Genomic DNA, 19,010 nt, shown 5'->3' with positions numbered 1-19,010 from the left:
TGGGACCTGCATCACAGTGGACTTTCGTCAAACATCCAGCTGACACGCCATGATGCAACTGAAATACTGAATCAAACCAAATGCACTTACTTTTATGAGTGGAAATGTGAGTGGTTTTATGCAGCTTTTAGTAATATTCCAACAATATCATGAAAGAAGACACCAGGAATTGACACGTTGTACCGTTGTGTGGAATCGAACCTGATCCTTAGTCGTGACAAGTGAACGCTTTAACCACTGGGCTACCTGACCACCTCTCACTTTTTAAGTTGTGTTTAATATAATCCTTAAGTACTGCTTCTACTACCTACTTCGAAAAACCTTTTGTGAGCGAAATCCTGGAAAGTTTTATTCCTGATGTTAAGTATGTTGGACGTCCAGCAGGACACCTGTCTGATAATCAGCAGAGATATTGTGTTGTCCAGGCTGTGGTCAGCTGTTGGATCAGGTACAGGCCTTCAGGGTGTACTCTGGTGGCTGCTGCCAGACACAGAGCAAGATTCATGTTCTGTGCAACAGAAGAGGTTGTAAAAATGTCTGACATTGTGACGGGAGGTGGTTTTGATTTCAGAAATCCTCGTTCCTACCATGGATACTGGTGATGACTTGGATTCTTGTGTTTGCTTGGTTGTTAGTTTGGTTGTTTAAGAGTGTTAGGACTGCAGGGCATACTGATATGTGGGGAAAAGAACTGTTAACATGCCATTACTGTCTGTCATGATAGCTAATAACATGTACGCCGTTGATTTGACGAGTTCTGCAGGAGTACCTGATCTGGGGATTTGTATTTGTTAAATGATGTGTTAATTAAAGAAGCTGAATAATAAATATTGGTAGCAAGATGTACAATGCTTGACAATATGAGTTTTGATGAACTTGTGCAATCTTATGTCACACATATCATTAGGTCATTTTTTAAATGAATAAGCCCATATATTTGTATCATGTTTGGAGTCTTGGTAGGAGCACCCCTCGTATCTGAGGCTGGTTAAGAGTCATCTGACCTCAGACTCATCGGCCTAGTGGATAAAGCGTCTGCCTGGAGAGCAGAAGGTTGGAGGTTTGAGCCCCTGGCCATGTCAAACCATGAGATGTTAAAAGATGATCTCTGCTCCTTTATCCTTGAAGTCTTCAGGACAAACTTGACCTGGCTGATTGGGTGTCATTGTACTCCAAGTGTCATTACAGGAAGTCATCATTTAAGAATTGACTTTCAATTCATGTGAGTTCATTGGAGCATGACTCTTCATAGAGCTTGCGACAGCATTCATACTATGTTTTGGCTTTAGCTATTAGATAAGAGTTGTCCGTCTCTCGCAAATAGATGATAAATATCTGGATAGAAGTACCTCAGTAAGTCCATGAAGTCAGTCACAGTAAGTCAGTGATTGTACTGACAGAACTTTAAAACGGCTGACACAATGAACATGACAAGGGAGATTTCCAAGGCTGTCAATGAACCTGCGAGGTTATGTATTAGTCATCATTAATCAATTGGCTGATTATTCAAAGGTGATTATGATGATATGTCAAATAGATACTGAAGAGAATTCATAGATTTATGTAGAATGTTGTTGACAGTCGCTGTCATCCTCGGCACAGATTGGGTCAATAGTTTGGGTGTGCATTTCTTTTTCTGTCACTAGGATGGTGATGTTCAGCCAAGGACATGCAGTCAAACAGGCTCACTTGTAAATCACAAGTTCAAGACCATATATTCTAAATGATCCGGAACAGCACTTCTCAATTCAATCATGCATGGACATTCCTGGGTGTCCTCCAGGAATGTGGAAGTACTCCGTCAGGGTTAGCATGATTTCTAGTGAAGTGTGTCATTTATACGCTTGTCATTTAATTGCAGTCATATATGGCTTGCCTCTCATCCGAAGGAAAAACATGTATTGTGTAAACTACTCATTAAAAAATTCAAAAGCAATATTGTTGCTGTTCTAGTGCTGGAATATCTGTCAGTCCTGGCGTTTCCGCAGCTAAAAAATAATCAACATTCTGCAGCCAATTTTGATGATTCTGCACACGAAACTTTTAAGTTTAATTTTTGTGAATTTTGTACTTTTGCACTGTTTAACATGTGGCAGGCATTTTTTTTAAAAACTTATCCACGGCTAGAATACCTTATTGAAGTGAATCTGGAGATCACTTGCACTTTAGGGAAGCAATTGTACAAAAGTGATCATCACTTCAAAACAGCATGAATATCTGTTTATGTGTTTAAAACCAGCTTTTGACTCAAGTGAATTCTGCGGCAGATAAAAGCAAATTCTGCACAAAAGGGGATTTTCTGCTGTATAGGTACAGTTCTGCACCGAGTAGGCATTTCTGCAAAATATTCCGTGACCGCTGAGTCTTTGTTGACAGCAGGGACTGATCTGTTGTGTAAACACATGACAAACTGATTCCATTCAAACTTTACTTTCATAATGGAGACTTTCAGGAAACTGGTTGCTTTTGTTTTATTGTTGGATTGATGATGTACTTCTATTTATCTATACAGGAAAATCTTGCCTGTCAGATTTCACAAATGCCATTCAAACAGTCTGCACCAGGAAGCTATTATTTTGGGAAAAAATATCTCGCAATGAAATCACGCTTTAATATTGTGTTTATTGGACTGATAACACTAGGCATATTTACTTCCCTACAATGCAGAATGTTGTGGATATCCAGGCAGGTTGAGTTATATTGTTTGCTTCTATACAACCTGGCCAGGTAGGCACACTGACGAGGCCCAGTGTTTATCTGTGTTGTAGAAACTAGAATGTTGACACTGACCCTTCTCCGTCTGGGATTAATGTAGGTGGGCACTTCTGTCTGGTGGGAGCTGGGACATTGCAATGTGGAAATGGGACAGAGGTATGACAGCAACTTCACTTTGTCTTCGGTCATGGTCATTGATTCTGAGGGGAGTTTTTTGTTTGTTTGTTTGTGTAATGCTGCAATATTCCTGCTCTGTAACGACCATGGTCATTTAACACTTGTTGACTTTGTTTGTTTGACTGCATTCTTGGGAGTTGTACACAGGCATATAAGTCAATGTGTGAGAAAAGAGCTTAAACTGTATTTGTTTGGCCTTATACTACTCTATGATTTCTGAAAAAGGCTGCAAACATCATCCATTCAAACTTTCATTCATGTCTCCGTTCATGTCTCTCCATTCATGTCTCTAGTCGTGGATCCGTTCATTTCTCCGTTCATATCTCTGTTCATTTCTCCGTTCATATCTCCATTCATGTCTCTACATTCAAGTCTCTGTGCGTAGATCCGCTCACGTCTCCATTCATTTCTCCTTTCATGTCTCTATTCGTGGATCCATTCATTTCTCCGTTTGTGGATCCGCTCATTTCTTTGCTTATTTTTCTGTTCATATCTCCATTCATGGATCCGCTCATTTCTCCGTTCATATCTATGTTCATGTCGCTCATTTAAGTCTCTGTGCATGGATCCGTTCATTTCTCTGTTCATGTCTCCATTCATGACTCTGTTAGCGGATCCGTTCATGTCTCCATTCGCAGATCCATTTATGTCTCTGTTCATTTCTCCATTCATTTCTCCATTCATTTCTCATTTAATGTCTCCGTTCATGTCTCCATTCATGTCTCCGTTCGTGGATCCGTTTATGTTTCTATTCATTTCTCCATTCATTTCTCCATTCATTTCTCATCTAATGTCTCCATTCATGTGTCTCCATTCATGTTTCCGTTCATGTCTCTCCATTCATGTTTCCGTTCATGTCTATCCATTCATGTTTCCGTTCATGTCTCTCCATTCATGTTTCCGTTCATGTCTCTCCGTTCATGTCTCTCCATTCATGTGTCTCCATTCATGTTTCCGTTCATGTCTCTCCATTCATGTTTCCGTTCATGTCTCTCCGTTCATGTCTCTCCATTCATGTTTCCGTTCATGTGTCTCCATTCATGTTTCCGTTCATGTCTCTCCGTTCATGTCTCTCCATTCATGTGTCTCCATTCATGTTTCCGTTCATGTCTCTCCATTTATGTTTCCGTTCATGTCTCTCCATTCATGTTTCCGTTCATGTGTCTCCATTCATGTTTCCGTTCATGTGTCTCCATTCATGTTTCCGTTCATGTCTCTCCATTCATGTTTCCGTTCAGGTCTCTCCGTTCATGTTTCCGTTCAGGTCTCTCCATTCATGTTTCCGTTCATGTCTCTCCGTTCATGTTTCCATTCATGTCTCTCCATTCATGTTTCCGTTCATGTCTCTCCATTCATGTTTCCGTTCAGGTCTCTCCGTTCATGTTTCCGTTCATGTCTCTCCATTCATGTTTCCGTTCATGTCTCTCCGTTCATGTTTCCGTTCATGTCTCTCCGTTCATGTTTCCGTTCATGTCTCTCCATTCATGTTTCCGTTCATGTCTCTCCATTCATGTTTCCGTTCATGTGTCTCCGTTCATGTCTCTCCGTTCATGTCTCTCCGTTCATGTTTCCGTTCATGTCTCTCCATTCATGTTTCCGTTCATGTCTCTCCATTCATGTTTCCGTTCATGTCTCTCCATTCATGTTTCCGTTCATGTCTCTCCATTCATGTTTCCGTTCATGTCTCTCCATTCATGTTTCCATTCAGGTCTCTCCATTCATGTTTCCGTTCAGGTCTCTCCGTTCATGTCTCTCCATTCATGTTTCCGTTCATGTCTCTCCATTCATGTTTCCGTTCATGTCTCTCCATTCATGTTTCCGTTCATGTCTCTCCGTTCATGTTTCCGTTCAGGTCTCTCCGTTCATGTCTCTCCATTCATGTTTCTGTTCAGGTCTCTCCGTTCATGTTTCCGTTCAGGTCTCTCCATTCATGTTTCCGTTCATGTCTCTCCGTTCATGTCTCTCCATTCATGTCTCTCCGTTCATATCTCCGTTCATGTCTCTCCATTCATTTGTTTCTCTTAAGATTTTATGCTCTGAAACTTCTGAAAGTGATGCCAGTTTTTAATCAATTTGGTAAATGTGTTCCTTGCATTTCCTTGACCTACATATAGTGAAATGTACAATGTTTGTATGACTTTTGTGCATATCTTGGTCACAAATAGTGTGTTCAATGTGTTTCTGTGTTCAAAGTAACAGATTTAGATGTATGAGTGATAGCTTGTCAAATAATGTCTGAGAGATTTGTCAAAAGAAATATTGAAAAGGAATTGGTTCCTTCAATTATCACAAATCAATTTATCTTTTTGACTGAGTGATGTCGGTTGTCTAAGATCTGATGTGAGGATTTCAAACGTTGATGAATTCAGTTGCTGTTACTTATGCGTCAGCTGTGATTTTTAATACATTAGTTAGGTCCCCCCTACTCCTTATCCCCCCCAAACGCTCGGATCTGTTATATTGCAAGACAGAAAATGAAAACTGTGCTTTTTATCATTCTCAGCTGGCTTCCACAGCAGATATTGCTTGCTTGATTTGAGGGATATCTTTGAGTGAGTTGAGGGATATCTTTGAGTGAGTTGAGGGATATCTTTGCGTGAGTTGAGGGATATCTTTGAGTTAGTTGAGGGATGAGTTGAGGGATATCTTTGAGTGAGTTGAGGGACATCTTTGTGTGAGTTGAGGGATATCTTTGAGTTAGTTGAGGGATATCTTTGTGTGAGTTGAGGGATATCTTTGAGTTAGTTGAGGGATGAGTTGAGGGATATCTTTGAGTGAGTTGAGGGATATCTTTGCGTGAGTTGAGGGATATCTTTGAGTGAGTTGAGGGATGAGTTGAGGGATATCTTTGAGTGAGTTGAGGGATATCTTTGAGTAAGTTGAGGGATATCTTTGAGTGAGTTGAGGGATATCTTTGAGTGAGTTGAGGGATATCTTTGAGTTAGTTGAGGGATGAGTTGAGGGATATCTTTGAGTGAGTTGAGGGATATCTTTGAGTTAGTTGAGGGATGAGTTGAGGGATATCTTTGTGTAAGTTGAGGGATATCTTTGAGTGAGTTGAGGGATATCTTTGAGTGAGTTGAGGGATATCTTTGAGTGAGTTGAGGGATATCTTTGCGTGAGTTGAGGGATATCTTTGAGTGAGTTGAGGGATATCTGTACGTGCTGCTGAGGCTGGAGTCAGTCATACAGACCCTGAAACAGATATGGCCAATACTGCCCATGCAAGCCTATAATAGTGGGCAAGTCAAATAATTTAGTAATTGTTACTTTCTGTGAACAATGGTAATTTCAGAATGGATGTTAGTCTACTGCAGCTGGAGCTGTACTTTTTACACTCAAGAGACTGGTTATTACTGTTTACAAATTTAAAACGTAGACTGATTTTGGATGATAATTAGAATCCCACAAATTTCTCAAATAGAGTGCCTCTGGACATCAAATATATCCAAACTTTAATGATTGGCAAGCCTTAAAGTTGTTTTCAACTTGTGTTGATATGAAATGAAAATCAGATGAGATTCTCTATGCCATGCTTATTTTCTTATGTTGGGGCCACTGGTTGCTGTGAATGACCTTCCTTGGGTAGTGAGGGGTGGAGTTGTATTCCCCTGGAACTAAAATAGCCAGAGCACACTGAGAATGCCTCTGAACATTATATAGATACTAGCCTTGCTCTAAGGCTTTACTGAAAGATAAGTCCATGGATATGTAGTAATTCTATCCTCCTAATAAGCAAGTCTAGATATGTGAACAATCTCTCTTGGGACTAGTTGTTCTTACTTACATAATCTAGAAATTATGATTGAAACTAATAATTACTGCTTCAGAGACTTGTGCAAGTCTAAGTAGATACTGTCACAGACCATTCCAAACAATGTGATGTGTAGTGGCTCCGAATAAAAAATCATTAACTCAAATTCTCTAAATCATGAAATTAATGTGAATGAACTTTATGTGAAAAATGCAAGTGTCGCTTATTCGCATTAATAAAGTGACATGTTTTTATCTGGACATAATGGAGTTTATTGTCATGTCAGGTTCACTGCACATGGGCGGAAACAGTGACACATATAACAAGGCTAGCAATAAACAATGTGATTGAGGGCTAAGATTGGACAGTACTCCTTACCAGGCCCATGTCAAGTGTGGCCAGTTTGCTTACACAAGGTGAGGTGAGGTGAAATGGGATTTAACATCGCGTCCAAGATTTTTGCACTTATACAGTGACGTGCATGTTTTTGTGGCTACTTGTACTAGTCCGAACTGATGCCGATTCATACTGCTAGCTAGCGAGATACCATGCTGCAGTTTAACATGAATATCCCACACAGACACAGTATACTGACTCTGAGCCGACCAATCCTTGTTTTAGCCCCTTAATGCCGAGCGCCAGACAGGGTTACAACAAGTACCATCTTTTAACATCTTTTGGTATGATGCGGCCGGGGATCGAACCCTGGACCTTCCGCTCTCCAGGCGGATGCTGACTACCACCAGACCACGGAGGCGGTCTTGCTTACACAAGTTGATCCAATTGTTATGACAGTCGTCCAGCCATGTATGAAGGTGTCTTTGTTCTTGATAAACTAGTAATGACTTACAATTACAAGCAAAGCACTGCTCACCAACACAGTGGACGTGTCCGCTAAAGAAGAAGCAGTTGTGGTGAATACATAACACCCTCCTTTACGTTAAAGGGATTGTGCTAACTGTGGTGTAGTGACACTTGGCACCTGTACAATCTTCATCAGTGACCACACTTGTGATGAATAGGTCTTCAGCAATCCATGCTTGCCGTAAAAGGCGACTATGCTTGTCGTAAGAGGTGACAAATGGGATGGGGTGGTCAGGCTTGCTGACTTGGTTGATGCATGTCATCGTATCCCAACTGGGTGCATTGTTGCTCATGATGTCAATCACTTGATTGTCTGGTACAGAGTTGATTATTTACATACAGCTGTCATATAGCTGGAGTGCGGCGTTAAACAACAAACAAATCATCAGTGACCTGACCTGTCTCATTTGAAAATGTGCAGCTGGAATCTCCTACTTTTGATTTCATGTCAAACAATTGAAGTTTAGTTTGTGAAGAGGAAGGGCTTCTCGCATTTGACTATCAAAGTGTCAACACTCGCATTATTTTAGTGATGCAATTGATTTCTTGCCTATTTATAAACAATGTAACCGAGTTTTTCACACCAAAACTTTGGTCACCATTTGCACTGTTTAGTTCGAGGGTATCAATGAAACGTCACCATTTGCACTGTTCCGTTCGAGGGTAACGATGAAACGTCACTATTTGCACTGTTTAGTTTGAGGGTAACGATGAAACGTCACTATTTGCACTGTTTAGTTAGAGGGTTATGATGAAACGTCACTATTTGCACTGTTTAGTTAGAGGGTTATGATGAAACGTCACTATTTGCACTGTTTAGTTAGAGAGTTATGATGAAACGTCACTATTTGCACTGTTTAGTTTGAGGGTTACGATGAAACGTCACTATTTGCACTGTTTAGTTAGAGGGTTATGATGAAATGTCACTATTGTTTAGTAAGAAGGTAGTGATGGTTGCTTCCTGTTGAACACCGCAGTCAGCAGTAATATGGGAGTTAGCTGAACGTGACATAGCCTGGACCACACATACCAGTGATTAATGTTTTGTTCTACATCCTGTCAGGAATAGATGACAGTGACCAGTGACCACGCAAGCTATGTGGTTGGCCTCTCATGACCAGCCTCTAGCCTGGAATGCCCACTCACCAATTGAATCATACTTGATATGGTAAATCTTGTCACCCGTTGAGTGCTGTAAGGACATGCAATTAACAAAGTCACCAGGCTTGACCTCTGAATCCATTAAGTTGCCTCCAGGGATAATTCTAGGAAGGGCCCTTGGGCTTTTGGCCCATAAATCTGAAAAAAAGCCCACATTTTCAAAAGCAGTGGGGCTTTATTACAGAGTATTATATAGGCATCACATGAATTGTTCCAAATGTCACTTATCAGTGCTAAATGGGCCGGCCCACATCAGAAAATTCACAGAATGATCCTTGTTCATTGTATGACAAGAATAGAGGTAAAGGTGTCATGCTTTGGATAGCAATTGTTTTGCAACAGGCAGTACACACTCTGCTCGCTTCAACATACAAGCTAGATATAGAAACTTTACGCCCTTGTGACACACATTGCTGATATTTTCAGTGTCATAACTGAAATATCTCATTCATATCCGAATTATAATTGGTCCCCTGCCACCTGAGAATGTCATAAAGAGGTGACTAAATGGATTGTCTGGTCAGGCTCACTGCCTTGATTGATGTATGTCATTGTATCCCAGTTGTTTAGATCGATGCTCATGATATCAATCACTGGTTTGTCTGGTTAGACTGGACTATTTACAGACTAACATCATGTAGCTGGAATATTGATTAGGGTGGCGTTAAACAACAAACAAACAAACTAACAATTGCTATGCTCTGGAGTGAACGCTGGATAATTATTTATCTAATGCATGTTTTGTGTTTTCAGCCCAGGACTGCCTGGCGTACATGCAGAATGGCAGTGAGTTGATAAAGGTGCGATCCAACAGTCGGCAGTACCACCGCTTCTTCTCGCTCAGCAATGACATGACAGAGATACGATGGCAGCCCACGTCAAAGAAAGCGCACAAAGCAAGAAGTAAGTTACACTTGTCTTGTCGATTCCCATTCTTATCCTCATCATTTGTCGTGCTTATCTACATCCATGACTTACCGATTTCATTCACTCACCCTCTTTCACTCATCTTTGATTGGGTGGTTATGTTTCCTGCTTCTGAGCAAAACAAGAAACGGGCATGCTGAAGAACATCTGATTCACTGTGGCAGACTTCCACTTGCCGACCATGGACCTGTGTGCTTATCTTTCATCATGTCTGTTTCCCGTGGCACTGGCCAGTCTCTCAGTGCTGATAGACTGGTTACTTTGCAGTAATATTGTTTGATAGTCAACAATAATGTTGGTTGATTTTCAAGGAAGCACGCAGGAAGTGTTTGGTTTACTCTGTTATTTATTTATGGACCTTGCTATGAAGTGTTGACAATGTCACAAATATTCTGTCTGAAGATGGACAGTACCCACAGGGCTTTTGTTCACTGAGATCAGAATATGTAACACTGTGTAGAAAAAAATTAAGGTTCGGGGGTCCTTGAGGTCTTCTTTGTTATTTGTATCAAGCAACACTATTTTTGTAACTGTTAACATTAGGGTTCTGACAAGGGCTTGACGCTGTCTCATCATTCAGCATTTTATCCTTGTTGAAAGATGTGACTTACTAAATCAGATGACAGTGATAGAAACTAACATATTTAGTCCTCTAGTACTTGTGATGATTACATGTAGCAAAACCTTCAAAATGTCAAATATGTACTTGTCCTCATGATACTTTAACTGTTGGGCAGTTTGGCAAGGACTACAGGATGAGGGCCAATTTCTTTCACTGGATGGCCGGATTCAGTGATTTGGTTGAATCTGACATACTCTGATGACATGGGTCATTCCTCATAAAATCAGTCATTGGTTTGCCTGTGTCAGAATCAGTTGTTTACCGTCAGCTGTCATATAGCTAGAATGCAGTGTTCAACAGTAAACAAGCAAATACAGGGGCTTTTCTAAGTGTTGTGTGTGTCAGAACTAAAAAGTATCGGGAACAATTACTTGCCCTTTAAGTGAAAAGATTGGACTACCCATAAAAACCTGAAAGACTGCGGTCATAAAGCTGGAATATTGCTGGGTGCTGCGTTCAACAACAAACAAACAAACAAAACAAACAAACTAACGTCAAATGAACTCAGGCTCGGTGTGTTATTGCTGTAAAGTCAAAATCAGAAAATCTGTTTGTCCAGTTTTTACCTAAATATGTTAATTAGGTCATATTTTCACTGGAAATGATTGTCAAATGTAGTTACAATTTTCAAACGGATATAGTGTTGTGTTATATCTGAAAATGCATTCTTCCTATCTCATCAGTCACTACAACTTCAAATGAGATGATCGTTTAACTTGGCAACATGCTCAGGATTAGCATTACTAAGCCTTGGAGATGACCAGTAATTAATATAACACAGCCAGGCACATGGTCCAGGCATCTCTAAATCCCTGGCAAGAGGATTACCTTCATTATGGGGATAAAGACCAGTCTGTGTTTGATAATACATGCTTGCAAGGAAATGGGAAACTTTATCCGGTCAGTTTAGCCGTGTTATTGATGTTGACAGTAAGCCAAAGGTTTACTGCTGGAATGGCGCCATACCGAGAGTGTGTGCAGCCATGTATTATTGTCATCCTGTATGTTCCTGGAATTGATGACCATGTTATAAGAGGATATGTTCGAATTTCACAGGCCTGTATCATGATAAAAGTTCAATGAATATGTAACTGTTAGATGATTTGGTATTATGGTTGCTGAGTTGGACAAATGAAGAAGAGTGAATACTTCTTGGATGAATGATGCTGATGGACGCTGAATCTAGGAGACATTGTGGAAAGATGATGTTATTCCAACCAATGATTTGGTTTGTAGGATGTCGATGAGTGAATAAAAGCCATGGTTGCTGCGACCATGAAATCCTTAGAACATTCAAGTCAGCAGACATGGGAATAGCTGGTCAATGCAATTTGATGCGATGTTAACCACTGACCTCATTTGTACCATTAAGTAAGGGCACCAGCAATGTCAGGATGATCATGTGAGTCATTGATCCTTTAAGGTGGCAGATGTCTGACCGCACTGATATAGTGGCCACTTCCTGTAGAGTGAAGACTCCACACTGACATAGTGGCCACTTCCTGTAGAGTGAAGACTCCACACTGACATAGTGGCCACTTCCTGTAGAGTGAAGACTCCACACTGACATAGTGGCCACTTCCTTTAGTGTGAAGACTCCACACTGACAAAGTGGCCACTTCCTGTACAGTGGAGACTCCACACTGGCATAGTGGCCACTTCCTGTACAGCGGAGACTCCACACTGGCATAGTGGCCACTTCCTGTAGTGTGAAGACTCCACACTAACATAGTGGCTACTTCCTGTAGAGTGAAGACTCCACACTGATATAGTGGCCACTTCCTTTAGTGTGAAGACCCCACACAAACATAATGGTCACTTCCTGTAGAGTGAAGACTCCACACTGATATAGTGGCCACTTCCTGTAGAGTGAAGACTCCACACACTGACATAGTGGCCACTTCCTGTAGAGTGAAGACTCCACACTGACATAGTGGCCACTTCCTGTAGAGTGAAGACTCCACACTGACAGAGTGGCCACTTCCTGTAGAGTGAAGACTCCACACTGACAAAGTGAACACTTCCTGTAGTGTGAAGACTCCACACTGATATTGTGGCCACTTCCTGTAGAGTGAGGACTCCACACTGACAGAGTGGCCACTTCCTGTAGAGTGAAGACTCCACACTGACAGAGTGGCCACTTCCTGTAGAGTGAAGACTCCACACTGACAAAGTGGCCACTTCCTGTACAGTGGAGACTCCACACTGGCATAGTGGCCACTTCCTGTAGTGTGAAGACTCCACACTAACATAGTGGCTACTTCCTGTAGAGTGAAGACTCCACACTGATATAGTGGCCACTTCCTTTAGTGTGAAGACCCCACACAAACATAATGGTCACTTCCTGTAGAGTGAAGACTCCACACTGATATAGTGGCCACTTCCTGTAGAGTGAAGACTCCACACACTGACATAGTGGCCACTTCCTGTAGAGTGAAGACTCCACACTGACATAGTGGCCACTTCCTGTAGAGTGAAGACTCCACACTGACAGAGTGTCCACTTCCTGTAGAGTGAAGACTCCACACTGACAAAGTGAACACTTCCTGTAGTGTGAAGACTCCACACTGATATTGTGGCCACTTCCTGTAGAGTGAAGACTCCACACTGACAGAGTGGCCACTTCCTGTAGTGTGAAGACCCCACACTGACATAGTGGCCACTTCCTGTAGTGTGAAGACCCCACACTGACATAGTGGCCACTTCCTTTAGTGTGAAGACTCCACACTGACAAAGTGGCCACTTCCTGTAGTAAGAAGACTCTACACTGACATAGTGGCCACTTCCTTTAGTGTGAAGACTCCACACTGACATAGTGGCCACTTCCTGTAGTAAGAAGACTCCACACTGACATAGTGGCCACTTCCTTTAGTGTGAAGACTCCACACTGACATAGTGGCCACTTCCTGTAGTAAGAAGACTCTACACTGACATAGTGGCCACTTCCTTTAGTGTGAAGACTCCACACTGACATAGTGAACACTTCCTGTAGTAAGAAGACTCTACACTGACATAGTGGCCACTTCCTACAGTACTAGAATCAAGAATCAAGATTTTTTATAGTATAAAAATGCCCACAAGTTTTAAAGTGTAAATCTGGGAGATGACTTATCCAATTGGGCTCTTATGTTGGTCTTAGTTCCTGCAGTACAAGATGACCACACTGTCAGTGGACCACTTCCTTCAGTACAAGATGACCGCACTGACAGTGGACCACTTTCTGCAGTACAAGATGACCACACTGACAGTGGACCACTTCCTGCAGTACAAGATGACCACACTGACAGTGGACCACTTCCTGCAGTACAAGATGGCCACACTTACAGTGGACCACTTCCTGGAGTACAAGATGAAGCCACTGACAGTGGACCACTTCCTTGAGTACAAGATGACCATACTGACAGTGGACCACTTCCTTGAGTACAAGATGACCACACTGACAGTGGACCACTTCCTTCAGTACAAGATGACCACACTGTCAGTGGACCACTTCCTGCAGTACAAGATGACCACACCGTCAGTGGACCACTTCTTGCAGTACAAGATGGCCACACTGTCAGTGGACCACTTCCTTCAGTACAAGATGACCACACTGTCAGTGGACCACTTCCTTCAGTACAAGATGACCACACTGACAGTGGACCACTTCCTTCAGTACAAGATGACCACACTGACAGTGGACCACTTCCTGCAGTACAAGATGGCCACACTGACAGTGGACCACTTCCTGCAGTTTAGATAATCATTAAGAGCTTAAATATTGTAGCATTAACATCTTAGACCAATGGAACAGACAGTCCATCCTATGGCCGTCAGCCTCCTCTCCGAGATCTTCAGTCAGATGACCAATGGGACAGACTGTCCTTCCTATGGAAAGACAGCCTCCTCTCTGAGATCTTCAATCAGATGACCAATGGAACAGACTGTCCTTCCTATGGAAAGACAGCCCGAGATCTTCAATCAGATGACCAATGGGACAGACTGTCCTTCCTATGGCCAGACAGCCTCCTCTCCGAGATCTTCAATCAGATGACCAATGGGACAGACTGTCCTTCCTATGGCCAGACAGCCTCCTCTCCGAGATCTTCAATCAGATGACCAATGGGACAGACTGTCCTTCCTATGGCCAGACAGCCTCCTCTCCGAGATCTTCAATCAGATGACCAATGGGACAGACTGTCCTTCCTATGGAAAGACAGCCTCCTCTCCGAGATCTTCAATCAGATGACCAATGGGACAGACTGTCCTTCCTATGGCCAGACAGCTTCCTCTCCGAGATCTTCAATCAGATGACCAATGGGACAGACTGTCCTTCCTATGGAAAGACAGCCTCCTTTCCGAGATCTTCAGTCAGATGACCAATGGGACAGACTGTCCTTCCTATGGCCAGACAGCCAGCCTCCTCTCCGAGATCTTCTTCAATCAGCTCTGTTTACATACCTGTCATCAGACAACAGCCCAGGGAATTGTCTTCATACTCTGACACTTATCCTCATCAGCCCAAAGGTCAGGCCTAGCTTGGAGACAGGTCAGGAGCTTTTAATAAGATAAAACCCAAACGGAAACTATCTGAAAGGGTGTTAAGTGGCAAAATCACATTACTGCTATTGGTAGAGCTTCTCCTGTTAGCTGACTGGGACGGTAATTGGATTACTCATGGTCAGTGTGTGTCTAATCAGGGACAAGATATGCAGTGTAACAGTCTGGCTTTACCTTATATGAATCAACAACTTTCGTAGCTAGAGTCATGTATTCTAGAAGGCTTATTAGGTCATTGGCAGAAATATAACTGGTCTTTCCTGTCCCGTGGGTACTCTAGAACAGAAAAGACCCAAGCAACTGATGGTCATGAAACCTTGACATGTTAGTACACATAAGTTGGCATGGGTGGCTCATTCATAGAAGATGCTTCAATTCGCTGTGCAGAGTTTCATCCCTTGGAGACCCAGGAAACTTTGATCATGGATTTGAATAACAGTTTCTCGCTGTTTCCAGGTCTGTCATTAGCATGCCTGTGCTCATAGTTCCACTAAAGTGATAAACATGACAAGTCCTGCATCACTGTGGTCTTTCCTCCCACACCAAGCTGACATACAGTGGTGTAACTGAAGTACTAACATAGTTCTTTAACCAAACTCAGGGTTGGTGGGGTAGCCTGGTGGTTAATGCATTTCCCGGTCATGCTTTAGACCTGGGTTTGATTCCCTACATGGGTACATGTGAAGCCCATTTCTGGTGTCCCCTGCCGTGATATTGCTGGAATATTGCTAAAAGCGGTGTAAAACCATACTGACTCACTCATTTTACCAAAATAATTATAAGGGTGATAATGCAGACATGAAGAAGTTCTGTCAAATTGATATTGCCCTGATGTGAAGTGTTAGTTTTCTCTGTATTGCAGTGAAGCATCCACTTGTCTCAGATATCCTCATCCCTTGTGCTAAGTATGTATACATGTATAATAAATCACACACTTTCAGTATTACACTGAAGGTTGAATTTGTTATTTGTTGAAGCTTCCAAGAGGTTTTTTACTTTATATCTGTGGACCAGTGGAGCCTATAACAAAACCAGTAGATTCTGAAGGATACCTGGAGTAGAGCTGTCACTTTTATCTTTTCTTGAGGCATGTTCTGGACAATATGTAATGGTTTGCTGGAAGCTTTGTTATGTATCAGCCCTGCTGCAGACTCCCTATCAAAGGTCTTGTGGAGACTGTAGGAGATAAGGAGTCAGTTCTTGCATATGGAAATGCCACGTGAACACACTTGGCGAAATGCTGATGCAGAGTTTTTACATTGCTAATTGGTTTTTATTCTACGTTAATTGTTTGAGGATGAGAAACTTGGTAAAGGAGGATCGAGATGCCCAATGTGATTCAATCACTTCTCTCTTTCATCGTCATATACACTACTAGTGTTCCACACCAACACTGGCCCGCTGGCACACCTCTAGTATATTTCCTAAAGGAGCAGTAAAATTAAATAGATGCTGGTCCGCTTGTTACATTTGCTACGAAACAAGGTAATCTTAAATAAGTTTAAACAACTTTTGAAATTGGCAATAGATTGACTCTAAACACTGAGCAAGACCTGCAACCGAGACAACTGCGTGTGCAGTGGCTTCCTTCTAATTATGCATGCTCACTTGTTGTATGAACATGATAAAGTATCTGCAATTTAAGACCTGTTTTGGTCAGCACCTTTGTGTCCAGTAGAGATCCAACAGGACCAGTAGATTTTTCTGTGTGCTGGTCCTTTGGACCACTGACATTTTGGTCAGTGCCAAACACTGACTACTCAAAAGAAGTTAAAGAACACCTGATTCTTTCACCGTCCTGTAGTTACTCTGACATGCCACAATGTCTTTAGAGTAGTTAATGGCAGGATTATTGCCCTTGACTCACATTTCCTATCACGATAATCTTGTTGACCACCTCCATGGTCCAGTGGATATGGTGTCTGGCCTGAAAAGAGAAGATCAGTTGTTCAATCTCAATACGTGCAATACCAAGAGATGTTAAAAGATAGTATTTGTTGTTACCCTTACCTAAACTGTGGCATGGCACTATAAAACTGGCATTTCAGTCCAGATTTGTACAAGCAGACATTTGTGTACGCACGCACACGCGCACACACACACACATGCACAGGCAACATTGTACGTACCCCGACAGCAGGGATCGTTGCTCAATGCCTGACAACTATGGCCAAAAATGCTGTGTTTCACAATATTCATATTTCATTCTCATCTCTGATCATTAATGCAGCATTTAAATTCATCTTTCTGGAACAGTGTCTGAAATCAATGTTTATACAAAACAGATTGCATATTTATATTTTTGAGGGAGTTACAATTTCATTGAAAGTGTTAATGTTATGAAAATAATTCAAGCATGATGCTGGTACTGTCGTCCTTGCAGTTATGACGCCATGACAACATGTAACTTGAGCAACGGTCAAGGGTGCGGATTTCTTGCATGAAGACCATTGCATGTCGAACGCTTGATGAATAACAACCGCCTGATGGAGGAGACAAGGATTGCGTGGTCACAAATTTCCTATCATGCTCTTGAAAATCTGTCCATAACTGACGACACATAATCATCTGAATTTGAAAATAACAAGCCAAGACTGGTCACTGATGCAAAAGAGAAATCCAGATGATTTGTTTGAGGATGGCTTTGGATTAGAATCGGATGCATCATGCAAGCAAGGGACGGAACAAGGATATGACTTTTCGTGTCCTTTAAACGCACAAGAAAATTGACTGGTAACCCATGAATCAATAGCAGACTGAGGTCGTTAATGCCCAGTGAAATCAGGATTCTTTTCCGCATGAAGCACCAATCATTATATCTGCTAGCTCTGAATATGTAAGACCGCTTGAGAATGGAACACTGTTGATTGATGGGACAATGAGGAAATTGACTAGATTGTGCTCGTGATTGAACGCGACCGGTTGTTGGATGAACAGGTGCCTGGCACATCTGGGAAGCTTGTTGTTAAAGATCATGTCAGGAGCTGTTGAGCTTCGCAGCTCCTACATAATTTTCTACAGGTGTATGGTTGTTTTACCTTTGGGATTTTTGTTTGTGAGTGAATTAATTTTTCTTGTGACTTTTCTTCTGATACAGTGATTGTTCTTTATGCCACAGTCAGCAACATTCAATGTATACCATAATGGCATGTCAGTTACCAAGTCTGAAAGAGACAAACTAGTATTTGAAGTGATGGAACCATGGAAACGACTGGGCAGTTAGTGGGACCACCGGATCCAATTTGGTCAACTCTCTTGGTCTGAGATATGGGTTGCTGTGGGCCCATGGGTGTATAGGATGTATAGTAAATGCAGATACTACCGGTACAGCATATAGGTCAATGACACATTAGGAGATAGCAGTGACAAATTCAAACATTCTGATTATTGTCACAGGACACAATTCCTTGTTCATTTCTTGGACTGCTGGTTCCGAATTTTGTATAGTGCCTCATAGCATAGTGGCTGTGTTTGGATGTAAACAAAGCCTTTCATCATAGTATGGTGCTATCTCTGCTCAAATACTGTATTTGTACATCAGTTTAGTATCAGATGTGACAGGCATCTTTGGAAGCCAACATGAAGTGGGGGGACCCTGAGGACAATTTAGCAAGCCTTGCAAGGTGTAGCTCTGCACTGTGCGTCACTATTACGATGTCATACTGATTGTGATGACACAGTTGGTATGAAGTCACTGTCAGATGAAGAAAAACACCAAATTTCAAAGTCTCTGTTGTCCCTTATATTCAAGATACACATTATCAGACACATTCTATCATGTTTTTTGCACAGAAAGTATTGGAGTAACAATAATTTTGTAATCTATATGTGTACATTTTATTATTTGAAAATGCCTGCTGACAAACCTTTCTGTAAATATAAGCATCTTCAGTGGCACAGCCATGAAATCAACTGTTTCCATCAGAGATGGTTAATGTGATTTGAAATCTGAGTCCATACTTGAGTATTGAATGACAGACTTTTGATGATGAGGGACGGCGGGGTAGCTCAGTGGTTAAAGCTTTCTTTTGTCACATCAAAGACCCAGGTTCGATTCCCCACATGCAATGTGTGAAGCCATTTTTTGTTATCCTTGCCATTGCTTGAATACTGCTCACTTTTGATGATGATAGATAACAGGTTTGCAGAGTTAAAGATTTAAAGAAATGCTAATAATGCTAATTTTGCTGTTCCGTTCAACCATGTTTGCACTGTAGATGCAATACATCGAAGGTACAGTGAGTTGTGCCT

At 41.8% G+C, this 19,010-nt stretch overlaps 1 protein-coding gene across 4 annotated transcripts in view; it reads left to right on the top strand.

Annotated features, from left to right (window-relative positions):
• The window catches only part of LOC139462558 (inactive phospholipase C-like protein 2), a 220,729-nt gene that overhangs the window by 73,912 nt on the left and 127,807 nt on the right, over window positions 1–19,010 (top strand). For 3 of the 4 annotated variants that reach the window (XM_071244378.1, XM_071244376.1, XM_071244375.1), the window contains exon 2: window positions 9,425–9,574. In XM_071244378.1, the coding sequence (XP_071100479.1) occupies window positions 9,425–9,574 (150 nt within the window). Of the gene's footprint in view, window positions 1–2,828; window positions 2,872–9,424; window positions 9,575–19,010 lie in introns of those variants that run through there. The other variant, XM_071244379.1, reaches the window with a different exon arrangement.

This window comes from Haliotis cracherodii, unplaced genomic scaffold, assembly GCF_022045235.1.
Source record: "Haliotis cracherodii isolate W230 unplaced genomic scaffold, xgHalCrac1.p SCAF_15, whole genome shotgun sequence".
Taxonomy (NCBI): Eukaryota; Metazoa; Mollusca; class Gastropoda; order Lepetellida; family Haliotidae; genus Haliotis; species Haliotis cracherodii.
The sequence above is the reverse complement of the archived record's forward strand: the minus strand, read 5'-3'. Positions and strand labels throughout refer to the sequence as shown.